At 33.0% G+C, this 21654-nt stretch overlaps 3 protein-coding genes across 3 annotated transcripts in view; 1 reads left to right on the top strand and 2 right to left on the bottom strand.

Moving 5' to 3' along the window:
• LOC106110492 (alpha-glucosidase 2-like) overlaps positions 1 to 4082 on the bottom strand; it is a 4316-nt gene extending 234 nt beyond the window's left edge. The window contains exons 1-2 of the mRNA XM_013292343.1: positions 3747 to 4082; positions 3 to 2968 (exon numbers count right to left, since the gene is read on the bottom strand). Coding sequence (XP_013147797.1) covers positions 3 to 2930 — 2928 coding nt within the window. The 5' untranslated portion in view covers positions 2931 to 2968; positions 3747 to 4082. The remainder of the gene's footprint in view (positions 1 to 2; positions 2969 to 3746) is intronic.
• A 549-nt stretch (positions 4083 to 4631) lies between these two features.
• On the top strand, positions 4632 to 9089 carry LOC106110583 (proteasome subunit alpha type-5). The gene is made up of 6 exons (XM_013292464.1): positions 4632 to 4745; positions 4858 to 5114; positions 5292 to 5470; positions 6208 to 6320; positions 7038 to 7199; positions 8958 to 9089. The coding sequence occupies exons 2-6, from the start codon at positions 4858 to 4860 to the stop codon at positions 9054 to 9056; spliced, it is 810 nt and encodes a 269-aa protein (XP_013147918.1). The 5' UTR covers positions 4632 to 4745; the 3' UTR covers positions 9057 to 9089.
• Positions 9090 to 9470: 381 nt separating this feature from the next.
• On the bottom strand, positions 9471 to 19368 carry LOC106110576 (juvenile hormone epoxide hydrolase-like). Its single transcript, XM_013292456.1, has 9 exons — positions 19137 to 19368; positions 18594 to 18776; positions 17803 to 18048; positions 16272 to 16418; positions 15550 to 15769; positions 14374 to 14505; positions 12909 to 13143; positions 11529 to 11738; positions 9471 to 11249 (listed from the first exon to the last, which is right to left on the bottom strand). Exons 1-9 carry the CDS (start codon positions 19230 to 19232, stop codon positions 10730 to 10732), a joined length of 1989 nt encoding a protein of 662 aa, XP_013147910.1. The 5' UTR covers positions 19233 to 19368; the 3' UTR covers positions 9471 to 10729.
• Between the last annotated feature and the right edge of the window lie 2286 nt (positions 19369 to 21654).

Raw genomic sequence — 21654 nt, 5'->3', positions numbered from 1 at the left:
AAATGATGAACATTTCCTAAATCAAAATTCAATTTTAAATCTTTTAAATTGCACTTCTGTATAGGTTTGTGCCAATGTGTGTGCCATAGTGAAGTTAAAGCACCATCAGTTAGATTGCATATTTCCTGACAAGGTTGACAAGGAATGTTACATTTCACTTTGACTCCTTTAATAACGTTTTTGTATGGATCGTCTAAGGTTGTCACTTTAATAAAATCACTAAACTCCGATACGCCATAATCGTTTATGGCACGAATTCTGAATATATACTCTGTGTTGTACTTTAAATCTTGGAACGTAAATTTTGTTTTTCTTATATTGCTATATAGAATTCCATCTTTTTCTATTTCGTAATATGCTGTATCTATTCCCGACCATTGTAAGGTTATAATACTTGGTGCTGTTTTATTTACTTCAAAATTACCAGGTGTAGATAAATCATTATTTATGTTTAAATTTTCACCCAACACTTTACTAATGCTGGCATAATCTTTCACTTTTATCTGTATATGGTGGGATGTTACATCCAAATTGCCGATTTTTATTAACAAAACTGCTTGTGGTATGGTATTAAATTTAGTCAAGTATGGATTAATATCAAAATCTTCTTTAAAGAAAAAGGCATTTATGGATTTTTGGAATTCATCGAAGCTTGGTGCTTTTGATATAATGAGAGGTTGGCCATTAATTGCTAATTTTACATGTTCAACGTCTTGTGAAGCCATTATCTGAAGAACTGTCGTTCTTTCTTTCATCATATTCTCATAATCACCTTTTGTCTTTTCTACGCTTATTAGAAGATCCCCTAGTTCGTTTGACGCGGGTCCGTTAACAGTAATTTCAGTTGTAGCAAATTGGCCCTTTAAATATTCACTCGATATTCCATCGTCTTCGTAAACATTAAACTTTGAATCTTTATTTGGATATATGGTGAAAATTCTCGTACTTCTATCTATTTCTTTAGGGTTATTATTTGGCATTGTCATTGGTATTATAGCTCCATCTTTTATAAACACTGGGATTTTCCATATAGGTGTATCGAAATTGTTAATGATTTTCCCGCCTTGTATTTTTTCGCCAGTAAAGAAATCTATCCATATTTGATTTTTATCAGGCAGGTAAATACCATCACGATTGAAACCTTCTTCATAAATCGGGGCTACCAAGATATTTGGTCCCCACATAAACTGATATTGACAGTCTTTGGTAAAAGCAAGGCTTTCATTAGGAAATTCTAGAAACATCGCTCTTATCATTGGCAAGCCTCTAATCGATTCGTGACCAATCGTATAGTTATAAGGCAAAAGCATTGATTTTAGTTTTAAATACGCTCTGTTTATACTGATAGCTTCGTCATCGAAGCTAAATGGTGTCTTTGGAATGCGTCCCCATCCGTCCATGTTTAATTGCAAGGGTGTAAAAGTCTTCCATTGATAGTCGCGAATATTCACATCTCTTTCTTTGCCACCGTATATCCCATCCATATCGGATCCTATTAACGGTTGACCAGAGAGTCCAGATCCTATATAAGTCGGTATATGGAATCGTATGTATTCCCATTGACCGCCAGTTTGATCACCACTCCAAATACCAGAGTAGCGTTGTGTACCCGCCCACCCGTCTACCATTATAATCATCGGTCGTACGCTGGTTTTCGATACAAATATCTTAGTAACATCATCGACTGCATTCAATCCGAACGAGTAGCCATATCCTATCCAAGCAACGTCGCATTTTAAAGCAACTACTTTCGCTACACTCAGTTCCTTGCCTAAATCTCTTTCCCCTTTTTTGGGATGTAAAGGATCAGATGGGTGTAAGTTAGATTCAGTCCAAAGAGCTACTTCAACGCCTTTTTCTCTGGCATAATCGACGAACTTTTTTAAATTCTCTATATCTCCGTCTAAAGAATCTGTTTGCCCGTACCCTGATCCGTAACCATCGTTTGGTATGAACCAACCTAAAGGCATATCATGTCTTCTATAACGATCGATCATTGCGCGTGCTGAAAATTGATAATTGTTCTTTTCTCCATTCAATGATTCCAGTATTCCTTTTTTATCTCCCATTTCATTAGGTTTATAGCTTTTGTAGTAATTTCCATCTTCGAATAATATTGCACCAGGCGTTTCTGGTGTTGTTTTTACCCAATAATCTCTATTGAAAGCGTTCAAATGCGCCTCATAAAATGCATATTCTGGCATAAAGATCGGCATGCCCGTTAATTCGTAATAATCGCCAAGTATATCACATGGTTCGGAGTTAATAAAGTAAAATGCGTCAAAATGATCAGTTTTATGGGTAGTTTTAATAGAATCAGGAGTTTCAGATCCAAAGTCGTAGACGCCGGGTTGCCAAGTATGTCTTAAAACGCCATATCCGTAAGATGACCAGTAAAATGGACAAGGAGAAGTAACTCCTCCATCTACCCAGTTATTTGTATTAACTATGTGTATTACATTTCCTTTGTGCGTAAAACGTCCATTTTGCATCCCGCCTCCGAAGAAATACTCGTCTTTCTTTTGATATACTTCCTGTACTGTTACATTGTCATCATAAGACAAAGGACTAGATTCCTTTAATACCTCTTTGTTTGTTCTTTTATCAAGCACACTCATTTTTCCATTTATCTTATCAAAATGTATTTGAACTTTATTTAATTCTATTTCATAATATTTATCAACGACTTTCAAAGAGGATTTCTTAAACGAATCTTTGTCGTAATCGGAGATATCTTTAACAGTGATTTTTGCAATATCATCTGAATTGTTTGGTATTGGATAGTCGATAAATTCTCCATTAGGTGACATATAATATCTGAAAACGTGACTATTTATAATATATACTTTCCCCGTTTCTCCCGTTTTGTATTTAATTAAATAATCTTCATCTCTTTTTATAATATCATCGATTCCACCAATTATTTTCATACTGACGTTTTCTATTTTCGATAATAATATCGAGTTACCTGGAAAAAATATTCAATTCTGTTAAAAATAGGAAAACCATTCTTCAGACACTATTTTTTAAATGCATATTTTATTACCGCATGTTAGCAGGTATTGTACTGAGTTTTAAACATGAATTTAATCTAAAAACTACGTTTGTTAACGCTATAACAAAGTAATGGTATGGCCTTGGTTCACATAAAATAAAAAAAGTGAACACTTGTCTCAATTGACTCATCTCTGACTAATTTGTGTTAATTACTTAAACAATGTTACAAAGGTACATCTTTGGCTCGAGTGATATTGGTTAGTAATTACCATAATTCCACAATTGGGGTCAGTTATTATTAGAAAATAATGTATCTACGTCATGGTCATTTTTTAAAAACATGGGAATAGTAACAAACGATTTCTACTTTATCTCACTATAACTGTTATTTTTGTTGCCAAATCATTTACATATGTTTGCGTCGAAAATGTAGTGAATTTATTAATTTCTTAGATTGTAAATAAAACGCAATGAATTTACAAAAATATTACGTTTATAATTTTTTCATGGGTTAATTTAAAATCGTTGAAAATGTGAACTCAATCTCTGTTACATGAAAAGATTTATGAAAAAAGGGGCGGCATGTTATCAAAACTTATTTCGTTTATTAATTTATCATAATTCCTAATTAAACTTATCGAATATTCAAATTCTGGGTGTTCTAGTCAAACGAAATTTAACTAATAAAATTAAAATTTGTCTAAAACACTCGTAAACATCAGAATATTGTAAATAAACAAAGTACATACCGCTTCCACTCTCTTAACCTTTTTAGCTGTCACAGATTTTTATGATGTGGACAACTAGGTATGTTACGGTAAATCATACAGACGATTTCAATCGCGACCCGATAACGCTGATCGTATTCGACCAAACAATAATATGATGCGACACGCTAGCGTATAATAAAATGCTTAGCAAAAGATTACTTGCCAAAAAAAGGCCTTTTGTAACAATCGATTAGGAATGTAAATGATGCAAAGTTCTCTTTCCCGCGCAAACAAAGTCAAAAATGCGCGCGAATTTCTCAATCGATCAGATTTTTTTTAGTGTTGTTCTGTAAAATTTTCCGTTATGCAAACTTGCAGTATTTTACAATTTTCCAAACGAATACATTTCAAACATTTTTAACTTATTACTTTACTTTTATATTAATTTTGTATATGAAAGACTTTTGTCAAAATAACAAAAAAATAAACTGACATGACTCACTTTGAATTTGATGGTTAAATATTGATCATGTAAATATATTAGATTTTGTACTACTTGAGTAAAGACTTCTGTAATCCTGCGTTTTGGTACACATATGACAAATGCAATTGCATTTAACACGAAGCAATACGAACCAGTTACTAATATATCCACACAGTAATAGCGGTCTCATTTTAAAACAATTAAGATTAGAAAATATTTATTGGTATCTTTGTAATATAGTTAGAACTAAAATACCTGAAAATACTTTTAATCTTAATGTAAAACATAATTTGGGATTACCGACACCCAATTTGTGTTTTTAATATTATTAAACTTGTCTTTTTCATAATCCGATCCGATTTGGGCTTAAAATTAATTTTTATAACCTGTGGAACGGAATGTCTTACAATAAATATTTTATATTTTTAGTCTATGAAATTGGTTCGTGATCTGTCGTTTTTGTTGGAGTTTCTTTCAATTTTGATTACTCACTTCGCTTTTTTGTATTGCATTCAGAATTATTTAAAACTAAAACAAATTTACATCACTAAACAGTAAGTATTTTCGTAATTCTAATTTAAAAATCAATACTTGTTTTAAAGTATATAAATAGCAAAACACTGCTTAACCTGACCTACCGGCACTGTATAAATTGTTTTCTTATAGATGTTCCTGACTCGATCAGAATATGACCGTGGTGTCAACACATTCAGTCCAGAAGGTAGGCTTTTCCAAGTTGAATATGCTATTGAAGCCATAAAACTTGGCTCCACGGCCATTGGTATTTGTACATCTGAAGGCGTAGTGTTGGCTGTCGAAAAAAGAATTACTTCACCACTTATGGAACCAACTACCATAGAAAAGATCGTAGAAGTGGATCGTCATATTGCTTGCGCTGTGTCTGGATTGATGGCGGATTCCAGGTAATATAGAAATAACAGTTACATGCAGTATTTTTACATACCTGACTAATGTCATTTTTAAGCTATCAGACAGTGCTGGGACAGCCCCTAAGTCTAATCCTTTAACTAAATGATTTTTTAATTGATATGACATGGTTTCTGCATTAGATCCACAAATATATGTTTTCTGTTTTCCAGGACTCTAGTTGAGCGTGCTCGTGTGGAATGCCAGAACCATTGGTTTGTGTACAATGAGCGTATGAGCGTGGAGTCATGCGCTCAGGCGGTGTCCAACCTGGCTATACAGTTTGGTGACAGTGATGATGATAGTGGTACTGCGATGTCCAGACCGTTTGGTGTTGCTGTTATGTTTGCAGGTATACATCTTACTAATATAAAATTAAAAATAATAGAAAGCATAGCCTATGCTGCTCACTGATTGTAGCTTTTTAATAGTGAAAGAATTTTTGAAATCGGCCCAATAGTTTTTGAGTTATTCCAATACATACAAAAATACAAATTATTCCCCTTTATAATATCAGTATGCATATGGAAGTTTGCTATGTATTTAAAATGGCTTAACATATCTCGGTGAAATATGAGTCTAGAAACTTAATAGGCGACAATACTGTTTTATTTTTAAATTATATGGACAGTTACAGATGACAGCTACTTTTTAGAAATGTTAATTTCTATGTTCCAAAGGTTACAGTTGTTAAATATTTTAGTTTTGCTAATATTAAAAATTCTATATGATTACATTTTTCTTACAATCTCTTTATATTGTAAGGTGATAAATGAGCAAGTTGTCACCTGAATTCACTAAAACTGCCCATAGATATGCAAAATATCAGATATGTAGCCTTACCCTTGCAGGCCTCTCTGTAAAGAAAAAAAAAAGCATAAAAGGTAGATGAATACGTTTCTTTATGCATAGGATATTCATGATGCATAGGAGGTGGAAATCCACCTCCTTTACATTCGCTCTGTCAAATTTATTTCCCTTCCCATCCTGTCATGTGAATACTGTTGATATAATTATGATATGCATATTTTAAAATTTATAAATGATATGACTAAAGTAAATTAAAGATTTACTAATTATCTGTTTAAGGTATTGATGAGAAAGGCCCTCAGTTGTTCCACATGGACCCTAGCGGGACATTTGTGCAGTATGATGCTAAAGCTATAGGCTCCGGAAGTGAAGGGGCACAGCAGAGCTTAAAGGTAACATTTATATATTGTTTAAATTATAAAGATAAAAAAAAATATATAACTATATATAATATACTACTGCTAACATTTCATAATAATTTTTAACTTATGCATTTTTTTTCCATAACTCATGTTCATGTCCATGAAAATTGCAGACATGAAATTTGTTAAGAATTTTTGATTTATTAGTTTTTATCCGAAATTAAATACAGTAGAACCTCAATAACTCAAACCTCGGTAACCTCTATAAATTCAAAAAATAATATCTTCCCTTCCTATCAAAGCCCAAAACCTCTAAAACATAGTCTTGATAACTTAAAACCTCTATAACTTAAAATATTTTTTGTTTCCCTTGGACTTTAACTTATCAACATTGTATCTAAGGTGAAATTTCTCTACAACATCCTTACCCTTAACTTAAACCTTATCTCTGGCAACAAGTATGTTAAAGTTGCTTCATAAATCCATTAAACTAGATATATCCAAACCCATTTTACTTTTTTTTAATTAAAATATCAAAAGAATCTGTATTAATCTTGCTAATATTATAAAAGCGAAAGTTTGCAGCCTAAATTGCTAATTGTTGATATTTGGTATATACCATACATCTATATGTAGAGTATATTCTGGAAGAACACATAGTCTACTTCCTTGTGTTTTTTTTTTTTAATTTGTCGTGGGCGAAAGCCAGTATAATACATGTGTTTCAAGTTTTAATTTATTTTAAAGGAAGTGTATCACAAATCGATGACATTGAAAGAGGCGATCAAGTCAGCGCTGACGATACTGAAGCAGGTGATGGAGGAGAAGCTGTCGGAGAACAATGTGGAGGTGGTCACAATGACTCCTGGAGCAATGTTCCACATGTTCACTCGGGAACAGCTCTCTGAGGTTATTAAAGATATCCCTTGAGTTTGTAAACATTAAGGTATGGTTGGATTAACTTTGGATTTCGATAGTGTTACTTGTATTGACATTTCAAGCATCATATCTAAGGGCCTATCATGAATATTTGTGATAATGTTTTCGAAACATCATCGATAACATTTGTATTAGATCCATTCATCTTATACAAACTTTGTCGATAAAGTTACGTTTACGTTCTCACTAATATTCGTGATAAGTCTTCTGACTCTATAAGAGAGTATCGCCAGTATTTCTGTCATATTGGTCTTTGAGTAAAAAGGCTTAAATCGATTTTTTTCGTTCTAAACTACTCATACCAAATTGTATTACATTTAAGCTATAATTTGGCATGCTTGGTTTAAAAAGTAATAAAGAAATGGGTTGAAGTAAACTTCATTATTACCTAGATATTAACAGGGACATATTAGGTGTCAAAACAGAGTGAAATTACTGAAAATACAGCAAAAAAATTGAAGAAAATGTAATCTGTTCCTTTGGTACTTGTTAGTGGTCATACCTGTGCCTACCCTTCGAAACATTAAAAAATTACTACATGAATATGGAGGAACCTGATTCCGAAGCATCTGAAAATGTCAATACAACTCTTGCTATAGTAAAACCATAGCTATATTCTAATCTATCGAGTTTTATTTTGATGGAAATGTATGGAAAATCCAATCATGCCTTTTACTTAATGTGTAATTAGGTAATATTTGAAGTAAATTGTAAATCAGTTACTTATAATGTATTGAACATTGGGCCTGTCCCACAATTCTTGTAAATTGTATAATAATCCAACATGTAAAATATGTGATGGAAATATCTGATTTGGTTTCCTTATCTAACAGTATCACTTTTTAGCTATCTGAGTCACTATCAGCCAGTGGTGGGACAGGCCCTAAATATAGTAGAAAATATATATTGATATTTGTAGTACAATAACATAATTTAGTTGATTTATATGTATTTATATATTTGATTTCTCATTGTATTGGTGACACAATTTTTTTCAAATACTACTTTTGGTGCGGTTTCAAGAATCTTACAGTAAGTATTTCAAAGTTTAATAAAAAAAATATTAATAAAAACCATATTTTATTTATCATTTTCCTGAGATTGTGCAGAAGAAAAGAATTTATCTGCGGAACCTGACTTAATATTTTAGGTATTTAAAATAGGTAAGTATAGATTTTTGACATTAGAAAATCAATATTAGACATATTATTTAAAAGTTGTTTAGTGTATGTAGTTAAACTAAAAGATTAATTACTTAGACTAGATCTAACAGAAAAATCAAAAGTTTAGATGTATGGATGGAGGTTTTTTTACTATATTCAAAAAAGGCTTAACAGATCTCAATTAAAGTCAGAGATAGGACATAGTCTGGATGAAACAACCAAATCTAGTAAAGAATATTGGTATGTATTGTAATAACTCAAAAACTATTGGGCCGAATTCAAAAATTCTTTCACCATTAATAAGCTATCAGTAAGTTACATATGCTATATTTTTTTTATTTTACGCGGGCGAAGTCGCGAGCAACAGCTAGTAAGAAATAAAGGAATAATTCTACTATTTATCCCATTCACATCCTTTCTAGAATGTTCCTGCCTTTTTTATGTATTTTCTGATCTTAATTCAACTTTATTGTTAAAGGTGTTCAATGAAACACATTTTTGAAGTTTCATTTTATTAATAATAATAATGCTGAGCTTATTAAAATACAATGAATATTATTAACAGTTGATAATGGCCATCCCGGAGCTGCAGTGGAGTGAATCAGGTTCCCGGAACACTATACAGAATCTCTCCAAGCTGAGACTCGAGAGACAGACTTGCTGAATTTGATACAAATAATAAAATGTTTCATGTGAATAACTTTTTTTTTCTCCTAGAACCCTTGACATCACTCTAAGGTAACATTGATAACATTAGTATATCATCATCCTCCTTATCCTGCTCCCGTAGTTACGCAACAGGTTTTTGTCCTCCACATAACTCTATTATACGTCATCTGTCATAAGGTCATCACTCCCTTCTTGATCATGTCACCTTTCACGCAATCCATCCATCTCTTTCTAGGTCTACCTCTACTGGTGTACCTCTACACTCATAACTAACGTTCTCCTTGTAACGTGCGATTCATCTCTCACAGAATGCCCATACCATGCTAACCTTTTACTCCTTACTCTACCACTGGGGCTACTCTAACTTCCTCTAATATACTCATTTCGTATCATATCCATTCGCGTTACCCCACACATCCATCTTAACATTCACATTTCTGCGCAGTCTCCTTTCATCCGTTCCTTTTACTGCCCAACATTCAGATTCATATATCATGACAGTTCTTACGATGGCCTTGTAAATTTTCCCCTTTAAGTGGAATTTGAGGGTCGCATATTACTCCTGTGAGCCATTTTATCCATCCCGCTTTTAATATATTTGCTACGTCACTGTCAATGTCGCCGCTTTGGATCAATGTCGAGCAAACGAAGATTAACGCCATCTAAGGCAATCTGGATAAAACTGGATAAGCCACCGAAGTTACAGAATAGCTGCTCGGTTTTTTAATACCATTAGTATAGAATAACACATTTGATTGAGGACAAACACATTTTACATTTAATGTACTATATTTAATTATAAATAATGTAACAGAACACCAACAATAAATGCAAAAAAAACTAGATAAAGGTAAAGGAATGTTAAAAAAAAGGTAAAAAGTCATTAAAACAAACTTCAGAATGACTACGATATACAAGCACTATAAAATAGACACCTATTAAAATCATTTACACTTATTTCCCCTAAATATTTATAAGTACAATTATGTAATGCGTAAAAAGAGATCGCAACAATAATGTAGAGTATATATTTTTATTTACTACTTCAACGAGAGATACGTCCAAAACGATACATTAACAAACCGTCTGTGGTTTATTTTCTTACAATACTAATAAAGATCTAAGGATAGGTTTTCAATAACGATTTATTTACATAAAAAGATTGTCATCTCTTTCATTTCATCTTAAAAATATGAGAGGACTATTCTTATGATTCCGTAAACTATCATATGATTAAAATGTGAATATAAAACAAAATTTTAAACATTACGAAAACCAAAATATACAGTCATTTCTAAAAATTTAATATTTATTTACAGTAATTAGTAAATACTAATAAACATTAAGAAAATTATAAAACAAAATGTAAAAATCGTTAAATTGTAGGTTATGATTGTAGAAATAATGGGTGGTTTACACTAGGCGAGTACAGTTGGACATTTTCGACGGACTGGCGCCAGTTAGCGTTAACTTGTGCCAGTTAATTGTCAGTCTAGATATGAGCGCTACTGACCAACTGTACTGGCCTAGGGTGAACAGCTCACAAGAGGCATTTTGGTAATTAAACTCTTTAAAAGTTGCTCTATCTATGTACACGTAATTCTTTATATTACAATAAATTTTATTAAACTACACAAATTAACATATTAAAATCTTTAATACAGATATTTACCAGTAATTAGCCAACAATGGTTCCAAATTTATAGGGTTTACATTAGGACCTAACCTCTCAACGGGTATTCCATTTTTATCTATAATAAATTTACTGAAATTCCATTTAATATAATCTCCGAAAGTACCCGTTTGTGTTTTCTTTAGGAATTTGAACAACGGATGAGCATTCTCACCGTTCACATCGACTTTTTCAAACAAATCGAATTTAACCCCTCTATTTCTGACAAAAGATAAAATATCCTCATTATTCCCGGGCTCTTGTCCCGCAAATTGATTACAAGGGAAAGCTAATATTCTCAATTTCTTAGTTTTTGAATATTTTTCATATAATTCGTTCAGTTCTTTATAGTTAGTGTCAGTGAGACCGCATTCTGAGGCGACATTTACTATAATAAGTACATGACCTTTGTATTTATCGAGTTTGACGTTATTTCCGTTAATATCTTTAACAGTGAAATCATATACAGTTGTTGCTTTTTCGTAATTTAAATCTTCGATTGTTTCTTCTGTATCGCTGTAAATAAATTATTTTTTTTTACTAATCATACTAATATTATAAATGTGAAAGTTTAGATGGATGTATGTTAGAGTTTGTAGCATAAACGGCTGAACGGATTTTGATGAAATTTGGTATGGATGAAGGCTTGAAGAACACATAGGCTACTTACTTTTGTTTTTTTTTAATTCCATGCGGGCGGAGTCGCGGACGAAAGCTAGTAACTTATATAAATATAGCAAAAAATAGAGATTTCTATCGATGTCTAGTCTGTTTCTTATATGTGTCTGGACTTACGGTTGGTCGTGGAAGTGGGTGAAGGTGTGGACAGCTTGGTAGATGTCTGCGGCCAGGACGTGGGGCAGCTCCAGCGCGGCGAAGTGGCCGCCCTCCTCCACCAGGGTGCTGTGCAGGTAGTTCTTGTACTTGAGGCGCAGCGCCCAGTCCGGGTGGAACACCAGCTCGTGCTTGAACTTTATGCCCCAAGTCGGCACAGAGGTTGGTATCCTGTTATGTTATTTTTAAACAATTAATATAATTATAACTAGCGATATTAATTTAAACACTCCACCAAATAATCCGCGCGAATATCTTATTCTCTTAATGACATTGACAGCTGTCAGTTAGGAACGTGACGTAGATAATCTAGTGTTGGGCCAATTCTACAGCACGTTCTTAATTTTCTTCTTATTATATAGCTTTTAACGCGACTTCGTCTATGTGGAGTTAAAATTTTAAAGTATGTGTTATTCTTGTCTATCCTCTATATGTATGGCAAATTTCATTGAGAGAGATAAAAATATCCTGATTTCGGAAAGATACATTTGCATTGCTGATAACGAAAATTGCATTAAATTTATTTTTGTCTGTCCGTTTGTTCCGGATAATGTTCGAAACGGATGGATCGATTTTTACTAGACTTTCACTGGAGGGTAGCTGACATGGATAGGCATATTATAGGCTACTTTTTTTAAATTCCGTGTTGTCAACATTTTTGACCGATCGCTATCTCTGGAAAGGGTAGACTGACTTTGTGACTGAAAGGTAGCTGGTACTCGCAGGAATGTTAGACTTTTTTTTTAATTTCTCGGTAACAAAGTTTGCGATTTACGGACAGTAAAATTTTAAATGCGAGTTCCGTCATCATCAACGTAAATTGAATGGGACTATTCTTTAGATATTACATAGACATTCCAATAACAATAATCATACTTATTAATATTTTAATGCGAAAGTTTAGATGGATGGATTTTTGTTAGTTTGTAGCCTAAATGGTTGAACGGATTTCGATGAAATTTAGTACAGATGTAGAGGATAATCTGGAAGAACACATAAGCTACTCACATTTTTTTAAAATTACACGCGGACCGAGTCATAGGCAAAACTAGTTTCATTAGGTGTTGGCGATGCAATTAACCTTTTTATGTTTTTACTTTTTATACTTTTTTAAAATAATTTATATTTTTTTACCCAAACTAACGACTTTTAATAAAATTAGCAAGAATTTATGTACAAATCAGCGTAGCAAACGTTGTGACATTTTAATGAAGACTAATTGGATTATTTTACAAATAGAATTAATTTAAAAAATATAAATTCTTATTTTAAAAAAGTATAAAAAGTAAAAACATAAAAAAGTTGATTGCATCACAAACAATAGGTAAGATATATACTTACTCATCTAGCCTCAAGCTTAGTTCTTTCTTATTCAGGGTTTCTGCGTACGTTCTGAGCGAGGTGGTGATGCAGTTGCTGACCCAGTACATCATCACGTTGTCCAGCAGCTGCGTCAGCGAGAACTTATTCAGCAAGTTCCCGTCCCCTGCCATCTTGTACTTCGGGTTGGTCCAGGTAGAGAATTTCTCTAGGATGTAGGCGGCCAGGCCGGCCGGGGAATCGGTTAATGCAGCACCTGGGGGAAAACATTACAACCAGAAGTATAATTTTATATCTATCTATAAAAATATAATAAAATATTTAAATGTAATATTATAAATAGGAATCATTTGTATTTTTGTACGTATTCTAAATTACGTGGCCGATTTCGAAAATTCTTTGACATGACATGACTCCGTCCGCGTAGAATTAGAAAACGCAAGTAAGTAGCCTATGTGTTCTTCCAGAATATGTTCTAAATCTGTGCCAAATTTTATCGAGATCCGTTCAGCAGTTTAGGCAACAAACTCTAACAAACTTCTATCCATCTAAACTTTTGCATTTATAATATTAGCATAATTTATCTGTGAGTAACATAGATGATTTTTTTTTATAATTTTTTTATTTACACGCGGGCGAAGTCGCGAGCAACGGCTAGTAATAAAATAAACACAATTCTTTGTTACGTAAGATGTCAGCAATCACAGTACATTATTTAATAATTCTTGCTTTCATAAAAACCTCTACAATCACAACATACTTTAGGCTATATATTTTCACGTTATATATTTTAGGAGGTGAATGAATTGGAAAAAAACGTTATACTAGAAAGGGACAAAAACTACAAGCCAATAGCAGCAAAGGAGTAAAATTGTCTCAGTAACAGTAATCAGCTCAGTAGTTTTTAAGTTATTTCAATACATACAAAAATACAAATCGTTTCTCTTTACAACATTAGTATAGTTTAAGTACAATAAGTTTTTAACACTCACAAAACTGAAAAATCCGATTGTAAGATACGTAATTTAAATTTATGCTTATAAAATAACTATTTCTTTGATATTTATTAAGTTTTTCTTGTGTATGGTCGTGTATGGGGGAGGATATTAAATGTAATAATTTAACAGTGGTAGAGCCCGCTTTAACACCTTCGATTGGGTTCGCTCGCCCCCAGTAATACCACCACACAAGACAGGCGTGAAGTGGAAGTAATTCCGCGGACAGTCTGATGAGTGTGGTGCCGCCCAATTTTAGTCCCTTTCCCTCCTTTTCTTATAAGGAAAGGATTGGATGGGAGAGTGGATTTGACGGTTATGGAGACAAATAGGAAGGGGAAATATCTTTTTTATGTGCGTCTCCTCCTTCGTCAAATTAGGGTGGGTAACGCATCTGCAATTGGCGATGTTTATGGGCAGCGGTCGCTTCGCCATTTTGGCGGGTTTAGGTGGCCGTTTGCTATCTTATTGTATAAAAAAAATGTACAAACCGATAGTATCAGGTTTAGTAGCCTGGATGTGCATATAGCCGGACTCCTCCAGCAGCCTGGCCGCGTGCTGCTGCAGCGGGTACAGCCTGCCGGACAACTCCTCTTCCACTATCAAACTGGGCCACCAAGAAGCTGAAGGATAAAATAGCTTTTCAAACAATTAAATAACATTTCTATACTTTAGAATATTAAGGGAGAAGTATGGGAAGGGAAATTAGGTTTGATATTTCCCCCTTCTCTTTTTAAATACCCTCCATCGACTAAAGGTACATCGGTCGTTTCGCTATTTCGACAAATTCTTTATGTCACTACATATTAGAAAAAAAAAACTGATAAATCTCAGCAAAATCCGTTTTGGAGATACGTAATAACATCCATCCATCCAAACACATGCATTTGTAATCTATATTTATACTATTATAATAAAGCGTAAACACACACTTCTTTGTTGCCTAACATGTCAGCAATTACACCATATTTTTGAATATTTTTTTTAATAAAAAGCCGCACACTTGCGTCACGTCTTAGGCTATATATTTTCACGCCATTAAACTTAGGGGGTAAATATTTTGGATAAAAACCCTAATGTGGGAAAGAGACTATAAGTTGCTGCCAACATTAAGGAAGAAAGAAGCTAAGGTTTGTGATGTCATGTCATTTTGACATTTGCTATTGATAATTTGACAAATGTAAACAATAAAATAAAATTTTCATAATTTCATGCGAATGAAGCCGCACGGGAACAGCTAGTATTAGTATAAATTATGATGGACCAGTATAAAAAACATTACATGCGTAACATTTTCTTCTATGAGCCAATAGGCTAATATTAAATACTAGCTGTTCCCTTACGACTTCATCCACATAAAATTATGAAAATTTTATTTTATTGTTTATAAGTGTCAAATTATTAATTGCAAATGTCATAATGACATGATGATGGCAACTTTGCTTTCTTGATGTTGGCAGCTACTTATGGTCTCTTTCCTACATTAGGGTTTTTAACCAAAATATTTACCCCCTAAAAAATTTATCCTAAAGCGTGACGTAAATGTAGGGCTTTATATAAAATAAAGAATTATTCAATAATATGCTGTAATCGCTGACATCTTAGGAAACAAAGATGTGTGTTTACGCTTTATTGTAATAGTATAGATAATATTGAAAATAACTTACCTAACAATATACCAGCCTGAGCCATCTTATTAAACAAAACAGTTGGGAAATTGGTATGAAATCCTAATACTTTATCTGGGAATAAAGTGGCCATGGCCGAGCCCACCGAGTGGCCAATGTCCCCTCCCTGCACATAGTACTTCTTATGGCCAATTCTCTTCATTAGATTGGCCATCACTATGGCCATCTTATTTGTACTTAATCCCGGACGAACAGCAGCCTGAAATAGTTATTTGAAGATCCTGTTATTTTATTCAGTTACATAGATAATAGACTAATCTATACCCTAAAAAGGCTACTGGTCCTGAAAAAAAAACTATTTTATTAATATTATAAATACAAAAGCATAGATGGATGGATGTTAAAAAATATCTCTGGATAATGATAAAATTTGTGACACAGATGTAGAACATTGAAAAAAATATGAACTATTTACCAAATTTTATTTTTAATTCAAGGCAAACAAAGGCAAGGGAAAAACGTATACAAATTCATATATTCTATAGTAGTTGAGTTAAAAAAAAAAACAAAAGTAAGGAGCCTTTGTGCTCTTCCAGACTATGCTCTACATCTATGCCAAATTTCATCCAGATCTGTTAAGCCATTTAGGCTTCGAACTCTAACAAACATCCATCCATCTAAACTTTTGCATTTATAATATTAGTAAGAAAAGATATTTTCATGTCTATATAATTTCTTTTTATTAAAATGTTAGTACTTACTTGTGAAAATCCAAAACCAGGCATACTAGGTATGATTAATTCAAAAACAAAGTCATATTCGGGGACAGGTGTTGTTAATTTCGGTATTAACTCATAGAATTCACGTACAGAGCCGGGCCAACCGTGCATCATTAACAAAGGTACCACCTGGAACAATTTTTAAACCAAATAAATAAAATAGTGACATTTTTCATTTCATAAAATGGCAAACAAGGTAGGTCCTACACTTTTTCGCGGAAATAACTAAGGTATCATTGCTCACAGATTCAAAAGCATTTCCTACCCTTAATCTAAAGAGGTAACTCCTTTTTTTTTGGTATCGGGGGGGAAATCTTCAAAAGATACCTTGCCTTCTAGGGGAAAGGCAGGGTTATGTAGGATTTGACCTACTAAAATCCCCTCGGTGGCCATCTTCTAGTGACATTGTCGAAGGTTCCGGGATATCCAAGGAAAACACCGGAATAAAGAGGTAACTCCCAGAAAGAGATATTTCCCGTTCTATAATACCCCACCAATCAAACTTTCCCTCCCCATCCTTTCTTAAAAAAAGGTGGAAAAGGAAAGGGCATTAAAATTAGGTCTCTAAAACATCATCAGACTATATGTGGAATTTCTTTCATTTAACAGCTGTTTTTAGTGTGGATGCAGTAGAGGGAAAAAGCACAACAGCGGATCCAGAGGGAGGGGGCTGATAGGGGTCATGACCCCCCCTGAGCTGGTTGGTCAAGAGCTTGACAAAATATATTTACATATTTACTTAACCTCATAGAACATGACTATGTGACCCCCCTCTGACGCCAAAGCTGGATCCGCCCTTGAACAAGCCAGTAAACACATGTACTAAATCTTATTGTTGCTTGTGCTTACCATTATTGTAACACTTCTACTTAACATCAAATGGTATGCAATACTAATTTATTTAAAACTTACCTGGTTTATAAACATACTAGGTCTTAAATAAAAAAATTTAATTATTAAATTTGACTGACAGTATTAAATTACAGCAATAACCTCCCAGAACAATTTAACTATTATTTAAGTCTTAACCAGTTCAATGCAGTTTTTCATAGCAAATAAATTGATTTTTCTTGTAAATCATATTTTTGGATATGAAATAAACCAGTTCAGTAGATTTTTTTATTAGTGGTTGACACTAAACACTATTGAAGTAAGGGGTAGTATAGATTTTCACACCTTGTAGACTGATGGTTAATCTGTTTAGATCACCAAACACATCTAAATAAGATAAAATTTTAACTTATGACAGATTAAGGGCCTGTCCCACCAAATTGTAAATTGTCTGATAACAATCTAACATGTAAAATATGTGATGAAAATATTGGACTTTGTTACTTTATCTGTGACATCATTTTTAAGCTATCCGAGCCTCTATCTGCCAGTGGTGGGACAGGCCTTTAATATCCAAGAATTGGCCCAAAACGATACTAGATAAGAGATTTTAACAATTCCAAAGTAATGAATCTAGTTTTGTAGTGCTTTAGTTGTTTCTACAAAAGATTGTCATACTTACAGTAATGTTATCAGTGACTTTTGGTTTAACATGTATGTAGTGGATATCCAGCCCTTGGATATTTGTTTTGTAATGATTGTATTTATTAAAGAATTGTTCCCTCTCTTTGAAATTGTATTTATTCTGCCAATAGTCCAGTAATTTAGTCAGAAAGTGTGTGTTGAAGCCGTAGGTAAAGCCAGCATTCTCTAAAGGTGGTACAAACGGTCTGCGATGGAGAAGTCTCTCTCTAAGGTCATGAATCATCTGAAATATTTAAAATAACAATTGTTAATTTCTGTTTTTCGATATCTTTTATTATGGAATCTTATCTGAAAACCGTTATTTTAAAAATTATTCAAGAAATAATTGTCATAAATGCATTCTGCATTAAAGTTGTCAATCAAATTATTTCTACAAAATTAATGCATCGCAAACTAGCTGTTACTCATGACTTTGTCTGTGTGAAATAAAAAATAATGATAAAGTATAGCCTACATTACTCACTGATAATGTAGCTTTTTAATGGTGAATGAATTTTTGAAACTGGTCCAGTAGTGACTGAGTTATTTCAATACATACAAAAATATAAATCTTTCCCCTTTATATCAGTACTAGCTTTCGCTCGCGACTACGTCCACGTGGAATTAAAAAAAACAAAAGTGAGTAGCCTGTGTGTTCTTCCAGACTTTCCTCTACATCTACACCAAATCTCTTTAAAATCTGTTCAGCTGTTTAGGCTACAAACGCTAACAGACATCCATCCATCTAAACTTTCACATTTATAATATTAGTATGATAGATATACTTACAACATCCGAGAACTCAATTTTAAAATGTCTTATTGATAAATCTGGTTCAAGTTCCATTGGATATTGTCCCCAGTACTCGTTCATATCAACTTTCGGTAATTCAGGATGTTCAAACATAAATTTGTATATGTAATAGCTTGATGGCAACGACAGACAAAACAAACAGGTAAAAAACACATGAATCTGAAAATTAACATGTTATGTATAAGTTAGGCCCCAGGGAGTAATATATATAAATAGTTTTTGATCTATTTTACATTTTTCAATTCTCTAGGACAGACAGATGGTCTTCATACCCCTAGCGGCACCAGATCCAGCTTTGGCGCCAGGGGGGTTCACATAGTCGTGGTCAAGTCAAGAGCTTGACAAATTATGTAAATATATTTTGTCAATCTCTTGACCAACCAACCCAGGGGGGGGGGTCACGACCCCACCCCTAGATCCGCCGTTGTATAGCTTATTTTTATACGCTTGTCATCACGAAACTCCAGAACGGCTAAATGCACTTGTTACTAAAATATTAGACGTAGTATTTCTACTTACTATTATTTGTATGCTAGGATATGTCTCTTTTACTTTGTTGCCTTTATCCTTTTTATTATTCTTTCTATTTGGTTGCTTTGATTGTTTCTCATTCATTTTTATTAAAACAACTTAATTGTACCGGAAGAAAAATAAAACTTTGTAAGGATTATCGATTTTGCATTGGAAATTGAAAATCAGAATAGTATCTAAATAATGATCTTCTTCTTTTAATGTTTCTAAAGAATGATGATAAGCTATCATAAGTTTGACAATTCATTTGACATTTCGTATTGCGTAGGGATGTTACTAAAACCGGTTAGATTTTTGATTACCGATTTTTGGAATCGATGGATGCACATTTACACTTTTTGGGTTGCAATTAAAATCACCACACAATTTTCACAAAAGTCGGCAATTGCTTGCTTACTGGTCGATGTAAAAACTAGCAGCACACCCTGTCAATGTAAAAAAACTGTCTTAAGATCCCTGTAAGTCTATATCAGTTGTGAATTTTAAGACAAACATTACTGAATTTCATTCATAAACAACTATTATACAAAAAATATTCATTATTAATAAATTATTTATTTGTTAGTCACGTTGAAAGAGTAATATTTTGACCAATGGAGGAGCGGAAACTACACCGGCGAATGTCATTTTTTTATACTTTCAATATTCCTGAAAAAATATGACATGTATTGTATAACATGATGATGCTATCTTTCGATTACTCGTTAATTCATTATTTAGCCACCTTAAATCCTAAACCTGTAATTTTTTACCGAAAAACTTTATCGGTTTCATCACGTACAGTTTAATTATAGTATTTACCCGTTATCCAATTAAATGACGATCATTAAATTAAAAAGTATTCCATACTTATTGAAATGTAAAAATAAAAACCGATTAACTCATGTGTAAAACGAAAGGGTAAAATAATTACGGTTGAATTGATACTGTCACAATGCGAAGCCGCAAGCCCGGCTCTAGAGTTAATTGAACTTGTGGGGCCAATATGGATCTCACATATTTTTTTTAATTTTTCCATTCAACATCAGTCAGGCACAGGCTCTGGATGATAGGGCTGCATCTTATCGTTTTAATTTTTTTAGGACCTTCCTTTGGGCTAACTTTGATAAATTTTGCTTTTTGGAAAGTATATTAAAAGAAACTACAATATTAGGAAAATATCCCTAATAGACTTAAGAGATATAAAATATAAAACTTTACATTCACGAGGAACTAATTTATCTTTCACTTCCCTTAAGAATTTTTTGTGTCATTGTTGTTGTTGTGGATTTAAATTAAACGATAGTAAAAAGTAATATTAAGGACATTTTATTCTATTGCGAGATAGACGTCGAATATATAAGTGTCATATTAAAAGGAGTAAAAAACAGAGTTGTGAATATTACAAAAAGGTTTGATTTAACAGTTGTAAATGTATTAAAGGAAGTAATTTCTGAAAGAAAATGGTAAAATTTAATACTTTATTTGGTTATTCACCAACCCTAGTCAACACCCACAAAGCCGACAATGTTATCACGCCGCTCAGCACTGTCAACGTTTTACAATTTTTCCCGCCAACATAACATTTCATCCAGAGTATTAAAACGTCAACTGTGTCATACAAATTCATACCTTAAGCCGACGGCTTAAGATAAAAATTCATTTGAATATTTAACATTTTCACAGTCGTTTATGCTTTTTATTCACCAGTAATGATTTAGTATGCGGTTTTTAAATAGAATCCCCTTTTGGGAAATCTGTCATTCGAATTTAATATTTCATTTGTTCTGGGTAAATAGAGTTCATTAAAATATTTATCTTTCTCTCCCAATAGTTGCTGTGGTTTGATGAGCTCTTTATCCCGGTATTGATAGCTTTTAAATTGGGATAAGATATAAATGTTACCACATAGAACAGATTTATTAATCACTAGGCTTTGCCCGCGTCTTCGCCTTGTTCCTCTAGAATTTTCAAAAATAAACAACTTAAGAACTATTCCCTTCGATGAATAATATTTGGAGATGGTAGGAGGTGTTGGGTTATATGTTAATTTTTATCGAAGGCTATTCCAGGCAATAATTTATGTAGACATGGTTACAGATTTTAAAACTGCTATCAATCCATCTATCTAAATATAAGCATTTATAATATCAGTAAAATTAAGATGTAAGGTGATATACCAAATTTCGGTCTTTATTGTTGGAAATTAACAAAAGAGAGAAATAGGTACAGTTTAAGTCGATTTTTTTTAATCCAAAGATGAATCTTAAAATATGTTCATGTTAATAATGTTCATGTGTCAGTATTCATGGCAAAGAGTACCGTTTGAAGACGGGACAACTGCTTCGGTACGATAACGGACCCTGACCGAGTTCCTCTGGGACCACCCCAGCCCTCACCCTCCTTCGAACCGTAATCTACGAATTAACGCTTTACAAATAGTTTACTAAATCTATACTTCTATATCCATTTTAATATTAATCTATATTAATATTATAAAGAGGTAAGGTTTGTATTTTTGTATGCA

Source organism: Papilio polytes, unplaced genomic scaffold (assembly GCF_000836215.1).
Source record: "Papilio polytes unplaced genomic scaffold, Ppol_1.0 DF824225.1, whole genome shotgun sequence".
NCBI lineage: Eukaryota > Metazoa > Arthropoda > Insecta > Lepidoptera > Papilionidae > Papilio > Papilio polytes.
Note: the sequence above shows the minus strand (reverse complement) of the source record. Positions and strands in the feature narration are given on the sequence as shown.